At 34.4% G+C, this 16,218-nt stretch overlaps 3 protein-coding genes across 5 annotated transcripts in view; 2 read left to right on the top strand and 1 right to left on the bottom strand.

Moving 5' to 3' along the window:
- raskol overlaps positions 1-698 on the bottom strand; it is a 118,850-nt gene extending 118,152 nt beyond the window's left edge. For both annotated transcript variants that reach the window (XM_053745348.1, XM_053745349.1), the window contains exon 1: positions 557-698. The gene's annotated coding sequence lies outside the window, so the exon portion shown is untranslated. The remainder of the gene's footprint in view (positions 1-556) is intronic.
- Positions 699-940: 242 nt separating this feature from the next.
- Rop (Ras opposite) lies at positions 941-9,520 on the top strand. Of its 2 annotated transcripts, none has more exons than XM_053745362.1 (15): positions 941-1,098; positions 1,898-2,047; positions 2,268-2,423; positions 2,962-3,065; positions 3,540-3,688; positions 4,012-4,072; positions 4,495-4,649; positions 4,786-4,937; positions 5,261-5,415; positions 5,522-5,602; positions 6,051-6,218; positions 6,594-6,683; positions 6,962-7,059; positions 7,324-7,406; positions 7,815-9,520. In XM_053745362.1, exons 1-15 carry the CDS (start codon positions 1,071-1,073, stop codon positions 7,946-7,948), a joined length of 1,764 nt encoding a protein of 587 aa, XP_053601337.1. In that variant the 5' UTR covers positions 941-1,070; the 3' UTR covers positions 7,949-9,520. The 2 variants fall into 2 exon arrangements, with proteins under 2 accessions (XP_053601337.1, XP_053601335.1); XM_053745360.1 differs by lacking the exon at positions 2,962-3,065 and adding an exon at positions 2,742-2,845.
- Positions 9,521-9,584: 64 nt separating this feature from the next.
- On the top strand, positions 9,585-15,658 carry Ass (Argininosuccinate synthase). The gene is made up of 10 exons (XM_053745363.1): positions 9,585-9,732; positions 9,849-9,954; positions 10,427-10,587; positions 10,995-11,079; positions 11,415-11,560; positions 11,769-11,890; positions 12,021-12,172; positions 12,621-12,712; positions 13,498-13,646; positions 14,315-15,658. The coding sequence occupies exons 1-10, from the start codon at positions 9,668-9,670 to the stop codon at positions 14,476-14,478; spliced, it is 1,242 nt and encodes a 413-aa protein (XP_053601338.1). The 5' UTR covers positions 9,585-9,667; the 3' UTR covers positions 14,479-15,658.
- The last annotated feature ends 560 nt before the right edge of the window (positions 15,659-16,218 follow it).

Below are 16,218 nucleotides of genomic sequence, written 5' to 3'. Positions count from 1 at the left end.
AGATCTTCGATTTTTATACCTCTACAGAAAATGCTCATCAGACAGAACAATTTTTGTTAAGTCGTAATTTCTATATTTCCTATAGTTTAGCTGTACCAACATTGTTCTCCATCTGGTGTTCCAGTTTTCAAAATAATGTATACCCTATATGTTACCCAGGCTTAACAGCTATATAACAAAAAAGTTTCATTCAAATCCGTCCAGTAGTTCCGAAGATTAGCGTGTACAAACAGACAAACATACAGACAGACAAATTTTTTTTTCAAATTCTTGCGATTGCGTGATTTTATCGCCTATTTTTATTTTTATGTAATAATAATCTACTTTTCATATCTGAGCCGGTGTAAAAGCGCTTTTTCTACAGTCCCTCTATAACTCATAAGCATTTCATTGATAAAAATACTTCATGTTTTATAAATCTTTTTAAAAATTGTAACCCTTCATCATGTTTTGTTTTATCAACTTTGAAATATAAACGTTTTCTTTTTGATGTAATATAAACAAAAGAACTTGAAGTACCTATATTAAAATAAACTAACAAAAATAAAAATCTTACCTTTTTCATCGATCTCGTTGAACACAAACAATCATCCATAATATTTTACAAAAGTTTTTGTATACGAACGTGCAATAGACTTGTCTAGCTAACCATTAGCACATCCACATCCGTAGTAAGCATACAAAAAACTAAACTTCTGATCTTGCTTTGCTACGATTTGCTACGACGAGTACTACGACAATGAAAAGAAAAGCGATATATTTTGTCTCTGTTTGTCTTTATCGATCTCCATTTTCTTGTCACCACGCGCGTGCCTGACTCGCCTAATATATATAATCTGTGCCATGGGCCATGTGATGTGTTTCTGCCTCATTTTTTATTGTATTTATATAGTTTTTTGAATGAATAATCCATATCGATGTTTCTATAATAAATTGAATATTAATCATCAATATGTAGTAAACATAAAACTTAACAAGTAGTTTCTTCTTATGGCATTTTGATTGTAGTCCTTTGCCAAACTTCGTTCTGACAGATAATAAAAGAAAAAAAAAATAGTCTACTGTTCAAGATGGCTCTAAAAGCGCTTGTTGGACAAAGTAAGTAAAAATAAATATAATTTAATTGGATATCAGTGGATAACTATTTATTATTAGGATATTCATTTTATTTTGGACCCTAGGATTTATAATATTTGTTTTATTGTACACCATGAATCAACATTGATGACTAATCTTATAAACACTCCCACTCTCATGATGAATACAAATAAAATTTTTCATTTATTTAACTTGTTAACAATTTTAGCAACGTTTAAAAATATAAACAGTATTTGGACACAAACTTACTGAAAAAAATACAATTCTTGGTTTATACCAACATCAGGCTGATTTCCTGTACGTTGAAACCTTGATAATAATATTAGTAAAGTTACTACTTTATGTAAAACACATAAAACTGGCTGAATTGTTCATATAATAACGACGTTGATCCTTACAAATAATGTACATGAGAATTATGTACAGATAATGCCTGAAAACATAGTTCAAATATTGATTTTTTTGTGTCATCCATGGCAGTGGGGTGGGGTGTTGCTTTACGTCATTCACTGCTTCGATAACATATAGGTATATTGCTATGCTTTGTGAATTTAAGGCTTGTTGTGGCATTGTTTAGATGAATGCAAAAACAAGAGCCACAGCTAAGATAAATTTAGTAATACAATTGATTCTGAGTATGATTTTTAACACCATATTATGGCAATAAGTATTTGCAGCTCACCAGCATGACTTGTTGCTGGTCATTCACCAGAATGAAGAATTGTAGATATGACAATATTTAATTAAAATTTTTATTAAATTTTATAACTAAAATTATAATACTGATGGATTATTACAGAGATTATGAATGAGGTGATCCGCTATCGCGGTCCCAAGGGAAAGGAGTCCCAGCGCATCGAATGGAGGATCTTGATAGTGGATCAACTCTCCATGAGAATGGTATCTGCATGCTGCAAGATGCATGATATTTCTGCAGAAGGCATTACTTGTAAGTAAAAATATCATGGATCAGTAAGCCAAATAGCTTATTGTACCTGATTTATAGTTATGAGTTATTCCAAACTAGTGGTCCATCCATACACTTGGGTAAAATCATAATAAATTTAACACCTAAACCTTGAATCACTCCATCTAGCTGCATCAAGTGTATGCTGTGTTCATAGATCTAAGCATACATAGGGACTATATTTAAATATATGTATTTTCAGTGGTAGAAGATATTCACAAGAAAAGAGAACCACTTTGTACCATGGATGGTATTTATCTCATCACACCATGTGAGAAGTCGGTCCATGCCCTCATCAATGACTTCTCAGTGGGCAACCGCATCATGTACAAAGCTGCCCATGTCTTCTTTACCGAAGGTATGACATAACAAATTAGATTTTTCTTTTTATTCAATATTTCTTTATCCTAACAAGGCTCATTGCAGAATACATGGATCCTTTAGAATTAAAACATAATCATCTATATACTTACAAGTTATGAAATGAGACCAAAATTGTAATAAAACATTTTTGAGCTATTGTAAATTTTTATTGTGTCAATATATTTTGACTCTGTGATGTGCCCTGTAAACAAAAATTCAAGTAATGTTAAAGTGCTACTCATAGTACTCTCATATTATGTTCATGCTTCCTTTTAATTTGCGTTTACAATTTTATTTTATTTTCATTTTACAGCTTGCCCTGATGCATTATTTGATGAAATATCACGTAGTCGACTAGCTAAATATATTAAAACATTAAAGGAAATCAACATAGCTTTCATTCCATATGAACAACAGGTTTGTCTATATTATTTTTAAAAAAACGCGTTGTAGGATGTCTCCTCTTTATTTTTTCTTAAACTTTAATGAAGAATTGTAACATATTTGCTATGTTGTTTTACACGCTGCATTAGTTTGTCCTGAGGAATTATTCAATGAAATCTGTAAGTCTTCGGCTGCAAGAAAAATCAAAACTCTGAAGGAAATTAACATCGCATTTTTGCCTTATGAAAGCCAGGTGAATATTCTTATTAATCTAACATATTTTTCGTAATGAAACCATTATTGTTTCTTAGTAGTATATATCCAAATAATATTATAAATGTATCCCAACTAATATTATAAATGCGAAAGTAAGTTTGTATGTTACCTCTTCACATATCATCTACTAGACTAATTATTATGAAATTTGGTTCACTGGAAAATAACCTGGAATAACACATATGGTACTTTTTATCACGAAATTCCCACGGGAGCGAAGCCCTGGGGCGCAGATAGTTTACCTATAAACCAAAAGGAAAAAACTACAATAGAATAAATAGTCTATTGTCTGATAGAAGCATCTTGAAATTAAATACAAAGACCTAAGCTGCCCTTAATCTATGGATTGAGAAATTCATGTGGCCGTTGCCGAAGGGAAAAGCTAGTTTAAAAAAGATAATCTAAAAACTTTTTATCATTTCAAAACATAATTACGTTTACTCTTTCACAGGTGTTCTCCCTGGATTCTCCGGAGACCTTCCAGTGCATGTACAACCCAGCACTGGCGCAAACACGCAACGCCAACATGGAGCGCATCGCCGAACAAATTGCGACGCTCTGCGCCACACTCGGAGAGTATCCGTCTGTGCGCTATCGCAGGTACGTGTTCTTATATTGTTACTGTCTTGTTTCTACGTTTAAAAAATAGATGAACATTTCATTTCTCAAGCTCATAAAGTTTGACATTATAATTGTGTTTTATGTTTAAGTGAAAGTTAGGTTTTGTATTTACTTCCAAGGAAAATGACAAATCTTTTTTTTTCTATTTTTTGTCGAGGCTTCAGTTGCTTGGTGCGACTAACAAATCTTCATAGGTAAAATTTTATAAATGAGTGAAATTAATTGCAATAGGTTACATAATTTCTAAGGAGGCACATTTTATTAACAATACCTATTATTAGAAAAACAATGTATTGTTTCAGTGACTGGGAGCGTAATGTGGAGCTTGCCCAGCTGATTCAACAGAAGCTGGATGCATACAAGGTTTGCATTACCGTCTTTCTTTTTTAGTTAATATATATGACTTATCTAAAAGTGACACCCGAGACTATTGGCTATACTATTACTTAATATTACATATTTCCACATAATGTTTTATAACTTATGTTTTCATTTGCCTATATGCATTACAATACATTACTTTTTATGGTACTTATATACAGTGAATCCTTTAATCAATCAATCTTAGAGTGTATGGCTAAAATATTATTTGATTTGCTGATTTAACATACTTTTTTATATAGTAAAAGCACCGACTTTGCGACTTTCGACGACGCTTAACGACAGGGCAGTGCAGTCTAGGCATAGGCGCCTGTGAAGTCAGTATCAAGGCCAACAGTTAACTGTATGAATTATGAAAATGGAGTATAAGTGTTTTTACAAAAAATGGTGTTTTTAATTATCAGGCTGACGAGCCAACGATGGGCGAGGGCCCGGAGAAGGCCCGGTCGCAGCTGCTGGTGCTGGACCGCGGGTTCGACTGCGTGTCGCCGCTGCTGCACGAGCTCACATTGCAAGCCATGGCCTATGATCTGCTGCCCATTGAAAATGACGTCTATAAGTAAATATATACATAATAATATTATAGATGCGAGTCCGTCTGTGTATCATGCTTTCAATAGAAACCTAAACTAAAAAAGGCTAAACCGCTGGGCCGATGTCTTGAAAAATAACATGTCGTGTGTATTTTATTTCAGATACGAGGCATCTCAAGGGCAAATGAAAGAGGTATTGTTGGACGAGAATGATGAGCTCTGGGTAGAACTGCGGCACCAGCACATAGCGGTCGTCTCCACATCCGTCACCAAGAATCTGAAAAAGTTTACTGAATCCAAACGCATGGGTGGTGGTGAGCGAATGTCTGTTATTGTTGTTAGCATTACTTTTGGAAGGAAGTAGTGTACGTCGCGTTATCAGGAATTTTTATCCCAATCGTTTAAACCGTGGTAACAATTTCACGTAACGCATTCCCAAAGATACACAATAGCTTTAATTACCTGTCGTTAAATCTAGTTTCTCTTTTATTGGTCAAAACTTCTTATTGTTTAATACTAACAAATATCGTTAAGTAATGTTTGTTCATGACAATAGAAAAATCAATATTGGGATGGTGAGATGAATATTGATGAGTCTACAAATTAAAGCCTTTATTTCTATTTATTCTCATTTCAGGCGACAAACAATCAATGCGGGACCTGTCTCAAATGATCAAGAAAATGCCTCAGTACCAGAAGGAGTTGTCGAAGTACGCGACGCATCTGAAGCTTGCCGAAGATTGCATGAAGGCTTATCAGGGATATGTCGACAAACTCTGCAAAGTGGAACAGGTTCGATTCAATTTCTAATAGCGTATGAGTTATATTAATACGGCCACCTAAGCTAACAGAGCTTCTACATGTCACAAAAATGCATTTTAAAATATGTATATTTCAGGATTTGGCAATGGGAACCGATGCTGAAGGTGAGAAGATCAAGGATCACATGAGGAGCATTGTGCCTGTACTGTTAGACCAGGTAAATGAATATATTTCGCTATTAAACGCGAGAAATCTTGAATGCTTCATATTAGAAAAATATTTTAATGTCATGATGAAATATTAAAGGCTAGTAAAAAGTGCAATATTATGTAGTTTTAAATACTCTGTTTCTCTCATTCTCGCTTCTTCCTGGTTATATTCGGGCTGTGAGGTCAGCGTAAGAAATAAACCTTACAATTTTGAAGATTCTGTTTTGACGATCGGCCGCCTGCCTTACGTCAATCCTCTTGGGGAATGATATTGTTGCCTGTCTGCTGCCAAGACTGTGTTTAGTGGCCTTGTACGACATCTACAGGAGAATATGGAGTAATCCTATTATAGGGCGGGGCTACACGAACTCGTCTTAGATAATATATTCTATTAGTAGTATATATGATATCACGTTTCGCGATTGCTTCGGGTGTCACGTAACGTTGTTGTTGCAGAACGTGACCAATTTCAACAAAATGCGCATCATCGCGCTGTACATAATGTCCAAGAACGGCATCTCCGAGGAGAACCTCAACAAGCTGGTGACGCACGCGCAGCTCGAGCCTTCCGACAAGCAGGCGCTGCTCAACCTCGCCAACCTCGGCCTCAACGTCGTCGTCGATGTGCGTGCCCGAGTGTCTCATTTTCTTTTTATTTCAACTTTAATGCACAATCTGTAAAAATGCAATAACCAGACTTAAATGCTAAAAGCTATTATCTAACCATCAACCATATAAAGAAAGGTCATATAAAATAAGAATATGGGTGCAAAATATATACTTACAATCTCTCATCTTGTTAAAGTTTGTAAAAATCATTGTACATCTCATAATTTATTAATTTCCAAACTTCTAGCCCCTTCTGTGTCAATTATATACATTTAATTATCACCATGCCCAATTTCAACCAACATATTTAAATGTAAAAGCATAATAGATTAACTTTTTATATGGACTTATTATATGTTTGTCATTTACTTATTAAACTATTTATTACAGGGCAACAGAAAGAAGCAATATCAAGTGCCGAGAAAGGAGAGAATCACAGAACAAACTTACCAAATGTCGCGATGGACACCCGTTCTAAAGGTAATTTAATTAGTTAAAATTTATATTGAAATGAAGAAGAAATGGTCGTTGGGCAGAATGCGTGATGTCTATTGCCAGTATGATGGTTAAATATACGCGAACATTATGAAAGAGTGAAGTGGTTTTTTTTAATTACTTATCGCCTAGGGCTTTTCTAGCTTCATTATTACCCTAGAGCGCTAATTGGTCACTTACAAGCCCCATTTGGGGGTAATAAGGACCTACTTACCGAACATGAGAGATGTAAAAGTATTTTAACCCCACTACAATGTCGGCAGGACATAATCGAGGACGCGATCGACGACCGACTGGACCAGCGCCACTTCCCGTTCCTGGCCGGCCGCGCGCAGACCTCCGGCTACCAGGCGCCCACTAGGTATCATCTCTCTCTCTCTCTCTCGCTCTCGTTTCCACGTCCTGTTTCGTTTCCACTTCACACAGTCGTCGAAATCCCTCCCAGAACATTGGAAATTCACTAGATTTTATATAAAGAAATCCATACAATATCAATACGACAGAGTGTTCACTTTATTGTCATTTTAGCTACCATATTGTAGGTAAAATACATAATTGTCACCTGTTAACGCGGGCAGCTAGTAAAATAATCCGAATTATGTCATTGTAATTTTATTTGTTTCAGTGTGCGATATGGGCACTGGCACAAGGATAAAGCTCAGCAAACCATCAAGAATGTTCCACGTCTTCTCGTGTTTATTGTTGGCGGTAAGTTATTTACGATAGGCGTGTTGATAAAATCAATTAAAAAGTACTTACGATCTTCGCCACGATATTTTGCTTGTCCAATCAATGCTTGATTATAAATACCAGCGAACCATTGTAGGTATATGTACCAATTTATACATAAATAAATTGTCTTTTAGATTCATCGCTCTGAATGCATGCGGCACACTTCGCCCACCCATTTAAATTTAGATGCCTTCTTTCCAACATATTCCAGTTTGTTAATCATTAAATTCGAATTCGCCGAATTTAATGATTAACTGGAACCAGTCAGAAACGAAAGCAGACATATATAATTACAGAAAATTTCAAGATTATTAAATATTGTTAACCTTGAATTATTTTTCAGTAAAACATTATTATGGTAATTCGACTGTGTCTTGTTAACAGGAGTATGCTTCTCGGAGATCCGCTGCGGCTACGAAGTGACGGCCGCCCTCAAAAACTGGGAGGTAATCATCGGGTCCTCACACATCCTCACGCCCGACACCTTCCTCTCCGACCTCAGCTCCCTCACCGCCTAAACTTGTGCCACACATTGCGCATTTACGGTATGGTTTATTTTCAACATAAATGCTATGAACATCTGAAAACTTGACGGAAAATGATACAGTGTAACTAAGGATCGGTCGAGATAAGGAATCTATAAAATGTCGTCACATCTGTCGACAACTACCATAAGCTGAAATATACGTTAAACAACACGCATATATGTGCTTGTTCGAACGTTTACCGCCTAGTTTAATTTTATAGTAACTTTGCCTTGTCTAGTGCTGACTTAATAGATTTTCAAAATTAGCATTTTATTGACATAGTAGGGGATGATCACGTTGTAAGGATCTGACATGATCATGTTACAACTTCTTGATGGGATAGACACCAAGAATAGGCTAGAGTATTGGCGATTTGATGTTATGGTAGTACAATGTGATAAATAGGTGAGGTTTTATGATCTTATACTTCTTTTTATTCTAAAGTTACATTAAAATATCTATTCTCCGTGACTCATATTATACCTATAAAAACGTGTCTATTTTTTGTGATATCCAAGAATTATAAACTGAAATTTGTGTATAAATTTTGTTGCAAGTATGTAGAATATATTGTTATAATGTTTTGAATTTGCAAAAGATTGATATTTAGTTGTAAGATTATAATATTGTTTTCTTTTTATTATTATTACGAGTTGATGTTTAAACATTTTTATTATGGTGATACTATATGTATCTAACAATAGACTGATCATTCATGTTGCAACATGTTTTGAAGGAGGAACTGTATTGTGAATTTGAAGAACCGTAGTCGTTATTTGTGAGTAAAACATACTATTGAAAATTTCAGCTATTATTTTAGAGATTAAAAGAGCAGGACGCATCAACATAATTCTAATTGCGCTCACTTTTTTTCATTAGCCTAATGCTTGTTTCATTATTTTAATGCCAAATGCTAGATTTTAGAAAAACTGTATGGATATTTCATAATACCAATTGTTCGGAACGCGCTCTATAACTTGCCCCATATTTACAGATAACTTAATGCACCGATAGTTTAATAATATCTAAATGTTTCTATGTAGCTAATATTCGCTAGTATTATTAAAATAGGACTTTTCGATCTAAATATTCAAAATTTTTAAATTGTATGTACTGGTTTTAGTTATACATTCCAATATTGTACCGGTTGTTGTGTATTTAGATTCGATGATTATAATGTTACTCGGAACTCTTCTTAATGTTAAATTTCTATTAGCATTCGTAATACTAGAATATGGTTCTGACAAACTGCATTTTCTAACAAGGAAATCGTTACAAACTGAAAATTTTAAAATTGTAAAATTGTTATAACTGCAAATCTCAATACCTTATTAAATATGTATTCCCGTATAATTAGGGCTACATATTGTATATCGTTTTAGCATTGGTTGTAAAAGTAGCACCAGCGAGTATTAAGGTTAATTCATAATCTCATAAAATATTCAACATTGCCGCAGTCATGATACTGCTAACTTGTGCAATTACATTAGGTAATATTATCTAACACAGTTAATTTATCAGTATTGGATTGTTAAGAGTTTCATTAAATTATTTAATCATCAATTTTTGTTTTACTTTCATAACTCCTAGTATAAATTTATCTGCTTATTACATATGAATGGCCCAAAGGTTATCTAATGTTATTGTTACGACAGAAAACTGTTCACTGGTCAGTCTCTTCGAAATCGTTAATTACTCTCAACGTCAAAAATGGCTAAGGATCTTGTTATTCTTGCTTATTCTGGAGGTTTGGATACTAGCTGCATATTAAAATGGTACACTTTTATACTTTTACTAATCTTCCTTAACATGTGTGTGCCAAAAGTGTTAGTTCAGTCTGTTATACTTCTATTATGATGTGGTACATTTTATTATGATACTATTTATACAGGTTAATTCAACAAAATTATGATGTCGTCTGCTATTTAGCTGATGTGGGACAAAACGAACATTTTGAGAAAGCTAAATTAAAGGCCTTATCAATTGGAGCTAAAGATGTAAGTTCTCACGATCATTCGCATTAGTTTCACGTTTTTTCCACACTAGTCTATTATCTGGTACATACATATATAGGTAGTGCGATTTCTTTTTATATATAAATTACACTGCCTTGAGGGCGAAGTGCTGGTTTGCATTTCACTTCTCACTGTCGAATTGATTCGCAGTGCGACGCAGCGAACCAATCATATTGCGGCGTGGTTGTCGTCGCGTCACAATGGCGCACTTTGGTTAGCTGCGTCTCACTGCGAGTCGACTCGGTAGTGAGATGTAAATAGAAAAGTCGCACTACGCACACTGAAACAGGTACACTGCACACCGAGAGTGATGCTCGAACTTTTTACTAATATTATTTCAGTGGTCTGTTGGTGTGTGCTGCCTCTTTGAAGGTGGTTCTGGACTATGAAAGTTACTTTTTTATAATTAAGTTATATAATAAAACACTTTATGATGTATTTAAACAACTTTTAGGTTATTGTGGAAGATTTACGCGAGGAGTTCATTAGCAACTACATGTTCCCAGCTATCCAAATGGGCCTTGTTTATGAGAACCGATATTTGTTAGGGACTTCCCTGGCAAGACCCTGCATATCTGTTGGTATCGTGAATGCAGCAAAAAAATTGGGTGCCAAGTACGTAAATTGAATTGTATCTTTTAAGTTGGTGGTCATTCGCACAGGCGTAATTTTTACGTCGCGATAAATTTCCACGTTAACAAAATTCAGCGTTGTCCGCATACATCACAGACCATTTAGCCCTAAATGGTCTGTGGCATACATATAAAGGTCAAAACTGTTAAGAGAATTGAAGATTTTTTCCGCTTCCATTATTTCAGTTTCAAGCTTTATATGTATAACGACAAAGCTGAAATTTGCAAATGCGGAATTCTGACATGATAAAAATAACGACCGTCCAATCGCTACCCAAAAGCTAAAAACGTAAATTACGGCGGCTGGGTATACTTCTACACACTTCCAGGTTCGGTATAACTGTTTGTGACCTAATTGAATCATGAAGGAATCTTTTGCATAACTTTCAGATATATCTCACATGGTGCCACAGGCAAAGGCAACGATCAAGTTCGTTTTGAATTAAGCGTGTATTCCCTTTGGCCTGAAGGGAAGGTATGTCGTTACATACATCGTTACATATTTTAAATATAAATATATTAGGACAAATCACAGATGGAGCTATCCCCAAAGCAAGTTCGAGACTTGTGTTATGAGATACTTACTCAACGATACTATATTTTATAACAAATACATATATAGATAAACATCCAAGACCCGGGCCATTCAGAAAAAGATCATTTTCCATCATGACCCGAACCCAGGAACCTCTCGGTTCAGAGGCAAGCTCTTTACCACTGCGCCACCGAGGTCGTTTTATGTTATGTAACATTAAAAAAATATTAGGTAGGTACTCTATGATGTGTAAGTAATTGTATCTTCATCATCAGGTGATAGCACCTTGGAGAATCCCTGAATTCTTCCAAAGATTTCAAGGAAGAAGTGATCTAATAGAATATGCGAAAAAGGAAAACATTCCAGTGTCGGCAACTCCTAAAGAGCCGTGGTCGACCGACGAAAACATCATGCACATCAGGTACCTATTTGCTTCTTTGCTTTTGAAAGCAGTTAACGGAAAGTTAGGATGTTATCTTTTTAACACATGTCTGTCTGTGACTCTCTAACAAGCATGCAATATCTAGTTATGTTATTAGTTAAAACTATACCTACTATGATTACCCCTCCGGAATTATCAGTTTAAAGTAATATGTTTAATTTAACGGTTAACTTTTTGTTTTATACAGTTACGAATCTGGTGTCCTTGAAGACCCAACTGCTATTCCACCCAAAGGTATTTACAATATGACTCGTGACCTCCTAGACGCCGTCGACTACCCTACTACCATAGATGTCGACTTCGTTAAAGGTAAATCGTTATTTTGCAAAGTAAATCTGTCTTTTATATCGTACTTGAAAACCAAAGTTTAAATTACTTTCACGCACGCTTAATTACATTCGGAATTTTTGATAATTCTAAAAGTAACCCGATTTTGTAGGTATTCCAAATTCGATCCGAATCCCTAGTGGCCAGGAAAAACCCTTAGTTGTGCATGGTGTACTGGCCTGTGTGGAAACACTCAATAAACTAGCCGGCCAGCACGGCATTGGACGCATCGACATTGTGGAAAATCGTTTCCTTGGACTCAAGGTATATTTTAAACAGTAAATAACATATGTTACGGCTAAACCCCGAAGTGTGGCCACACCTAGTTTTAGTCGGCTTGATCTAGGTGCAACCGCTTTCAGTTTATTACACCTAGTTGTAGCTTGCTTATTTGTGAATAGACCTAAATGCAACCTGTCTCAAATAATTACACCTCGGTGTATGCTGCTTATCTTCAGCTAGACCTAGGTTTAGCCTTTACTATAACGGCTAAACCTAGATGCCTTCAGTCACAGATAATTAAATGCAGATTTAGGACTAAGTTAAGTAATCCGTGTGTATTCGTTTTTTAGAACTTCAATATAATTTTCAAATAGTGAGTTTGCCCACTGAAATAAATTAACAAACACTAACCAGTGCATGCGTTTTTCGACTATCACTTTTATTTTTATTAACGTGAATAAATTGTAGATAATTATTAATTTTATTATAGTCAAGAGGCCTATATGAAACTCCTGCTGGAACCATTCTATATGTTGGACATGTCGATCTAGAAGCATATTGTCTAGATAGAGAAGTGTTGCGGTAAGAATTTACTTACTAACCTTCTTATTCATAAAAAAAGTTAAAACATGCACTAAGAAACAAATCACTAGACCAGTAAGCTAGACATGTATTGATAATTTTGCTCATAATTTCTAAAAGATATGTATAACGAAAGTGTTAGATTTCTGTCTGTCAGATCACACAGCTCAGCTTATTAAACTGCTTTACTCGGTAATAGTATAGTATGTATGCTGTGTATGTATAGCACCGAAAATTTATAACAAAATTCAATATAATTCAAATCAATATAAAAGCTTAATTTTAAATCTATTTAAAAAGCACCTCAAGTTTTTATTAACTGATAAACGATTTCTTTAATGATAGACTCAGATAGAATTTAGTTCTAGTACCTATACACAATAATTCTTTTTTTTTTTTAATTGACAGAAAGAGACAAAACATATTTTACAGGGTAATAAAATAGAAGCAATAGGGATGTCGATTGATTTTTTCTTTGTACTTAATCCATTCGAGAAATATGACCTAACTTTCGAAGAAGTAGGTAACTTGAAAAATAAAAAGTGTAAAAATTATACAAAGAGGGCGATATAAACATATGTTGTCACACACACATATGTTTCATCAATATACCATCTATACTAATTGAGAGAAAGCGACATATATTAATATATTTGAAATCTAATAAAATTTCTTAGATTTTTTCATTTCTATTTAAATTTTCGCTGTAGTTATTTTCATAATTTGTACTTATTCTAAGAACTTGTTTTTAGAATGTTTAACAGTTTCTTGTGTCTTTTTTACAGTATCAAAAAATATCTACAAGATAAAATGGCCGACTTTGTTTACAATGGTTTCTGGTTTTCACCAGAGGGTAATTACACTAGAAAATGTCTAGAATTATCTCAAGAAAATGTCACTGGTACTGTAACAGTACAGTTATTCAAAGGAAATGGTATGGTAGTTTTTTTGTAATGTGTAGATATCCTACTGAAAAAGCGTTTGCTTCTGTTGTTACTATGTAGATACAGTGTGTCAAGAAAGTGAAAAAAAAAACGGAATTTTGACGAACCACATTTTTTGCCTTTGTAATACTAAAAAAGAAGTAAAACTAAGAATGGTCATTGAATTAGTAGATACTCCAACGAAGTGAGAATGGTCAAGATTAGTTGATAAACAACCTGTGTTACAAGGCAACAAGACATAACACCAAAGCAATTAATTTTTTCACGTTCTTGACCTTAGCCTTACCTATAAAATTACGTTCGCTTTTTCAAGCAGTCTCAGTCACAGACATTGGGTTGCTTGCTGCAGAGATTCAAGCGTGATGGAAGCGTGTTTATTTTATCTAAAACATTGTTTGTTTTGACATACATACAACATATTATTATTTGTTTTTCGTTCGTTTCATTGAAAAATCTTTATTTTCAAGAACTATTTCAGTGTAGAATATTCTCAATATTCATAAAGTTAAAGATCGTAATTTATTTCATAAAAAAATTTAAAGGTACCTAAATAAATAAATTGTACAAGCTACCTTCATAAAAATAAAAAATCAAACAGGAAATTATTACACTAAAATTAAAATAATATTCAAAATTACTTGCTTTCTTACGTTTTCAGTATCAGTGTTGTCAAGGAAGAGTTCCACGAGTATGTACAACAAAGATTTAGTTTCAATGGACGTCGCAGGTGGATTTTCTCCGGAAGATAGTACTGGATTTATAAACATCAACGCCTTACGTCTAAAAGAATATTCCCACTTTATGACTAAAACGAAGTTTTGATTTTTATAGAAACATAACACAAAAAGTTTTTTACTAAATATAAATGTAATTTTGCTACAAGTTTTTATTATCGTCAGCATATCGTCAGAGAGATCTTGTTGCATTCAACTTTATTTTTGTTTTGTTGAAATATGCATTCAGCGCGTGACAGTTTATTTATTACACAAATTAAAAAAACCCCGACTTTCAATATTCATTTCGCTACAACGTTTGAACGGCTGAACCGATTTTTATGAAACGTGGCTAAGAACACTCGGGATAAAATTATCCATGCCACAAAAAAAAATCGATTCATTCGTTTGGGAGCTACAATGGAGTTACGATGGCACAGACAGATACACACATGAAACTTATAACACCCCTCTTTTTGCGTCGGGAGTTAAAAATAACTTGTCCGTGCCATGATTTGTGTAATTTACATACAATTACGTAGGTACCGTAAGTATAGGCGCGCTGTATACAGTTGAGGGATGGCCTCGACGGCAGGTAATTCTGGCTTATCATAATAGGAAGCTGTGGTGGTCCAATTGTTAAGACCACGTTAAGACGGTGGTGGTTAATAAAAAACTGGACGTAAATGGAAAATGGGACGGTATGCGTTGCAGAAAGCGAGAGTGGGAGTCGGAGCGGGAAATGGAAAGGACACATTGTGAAAAACATGATGGCACAATTTATAGGAAACGGTACGGGATATCTACAGTACATAGCAGGAAGCGGGATTGGACAAGTTTGTGGGACAAAACACGCAACGGAAACTTTAAATTGAACTAAAGATGAGAAAAATCCGAATTTAAATCATATATGTTTACCAGTCTTACAGAGTCTGCGATATTAAAATTACTGAGATTTTGCTGTAAAGTTCACGCGGGCGGAATCGCGGGCAAAAGCTAGTATATAATAAAAGCCCGGAAAAAATTGAAGTCTAACAAAAAGACACTGCATTCATAATTAAATTCAAATCATTACTCATTTTGAAAGCATATTATTAGGTAGATGATAAATGACAAAACTGCCTATGATTGTGAATTATCTCAATATACTCAGAAAAAATGGTAAACATTGACCGTTTAATTTGAATTTAATTTTAAATTACTACACCCTCACTGGGTACATGTTTAATTGCACAATATTTTGTAATCCTTATGCTGTACATGTTTGCAAATAAATGAATTATGAATAATTTTACTTGTTTCTTTTGTAATTTAACCTATTATTACCAATGATTTATATACATATGATTAGTTGTGTACAAGTAAGTTTAATTTTGTTAATTGTTTATAATTATTTTGATCACTATTAATATTATACTTTGTTTTATTTTATTTTAAATCTTAATTTTAAGGTCTATTGTGTAACTTTTATTTAAGTAACATGAATAAAGATATATTATTATTATTTCTCCTCTTTTGGAATTCACGGCGCTAAGTCCGGTCCTTTGAGAAGTTTGCGTGGGGATATGGATCCAACACGTAGAGGCCCCTTGGAGAGTTTTAATGTTATGTAAGTCTCCTGTCAAAACCCACTCCCGGATATTGAAATGGTATCCCTACGTGCAGGCCTTGGCGGGAATGTGAACTATTGTAGAATAATGGACTATAAATGGGCTATTGCAAAGAGTTCGGACACCTGCCATGATCATGATAACTGACTATTAAGTGGCATGTGGTGAGGTGACTCGCCGCTCTCTAGATGGGCCCCTCAAATCAATCACCGCTACTGGTGACAAAAGAGCAACATTGA

This window comes from Plodia interpunctella, chromosome 5 (genome assembly GCF_027563975.2).
Source record: "Plodia interpunctella isolate USDA-ARS_2022_Savannah chromosome 5, ilPloInte3.2, whole genome shotgun sequence".
Classification (NCBI taxonomy): Eukaryota; Metazoa; Arthropoda; class Insecta; order Lepidoptera; family Pyralidae; genus Plodia; species Plodia interpunctella.
Note: the sequence above shows the minus strand (reverse complement) of the source record. Positions and strands in the feature narration are given on the sequence as shown.

Excerpts from the sequence above, each read along its gene's own strand:
- Rop (XM_053745362.1), top strand. The coding sequence starts at position 1,071 with ATGGCTCTAAAAGCGCTTGTTGGACAAA. Across the intron at positions 2,048-2,267 it reads TTCTGCAGAAGGCATTACTT|TGGTAGAAGATATTCACAAG; the intron begins GTAAGTAAAAAT and ends ATGTATTTTCAG. Across the intron at positions 7,060-7,323 it reads GGCTACCAGGCGCCCACTAG|TGTGCGATATGGGCACTGGC; the intron begins GTATCATCTCTC and ends TATTTGTTTCAG.
- Ass (XM_053745363.1), top strand. The coding sequence starts at position 9,668 with ATGGCTAAGGATCTTGTTATTCTTGCTTATTCTGGAGGTTTGGATACT. Across the intron at positions 11,891-12,020 it reads AGATGTCGACTTCGTTAAAG|GTATTCCAAATTCGATCCGA; the intron begins GTAAATCGTTAT and ends CCGATTTTGTAG. Across the intron at positions 12,173-12,620 it reads ATCGTTTCCTTGGACTCAAG|TCAAGAGGCCTATATGAAAC; the intron begins GTATATTTTAAA and ends ATTTTATTATAG.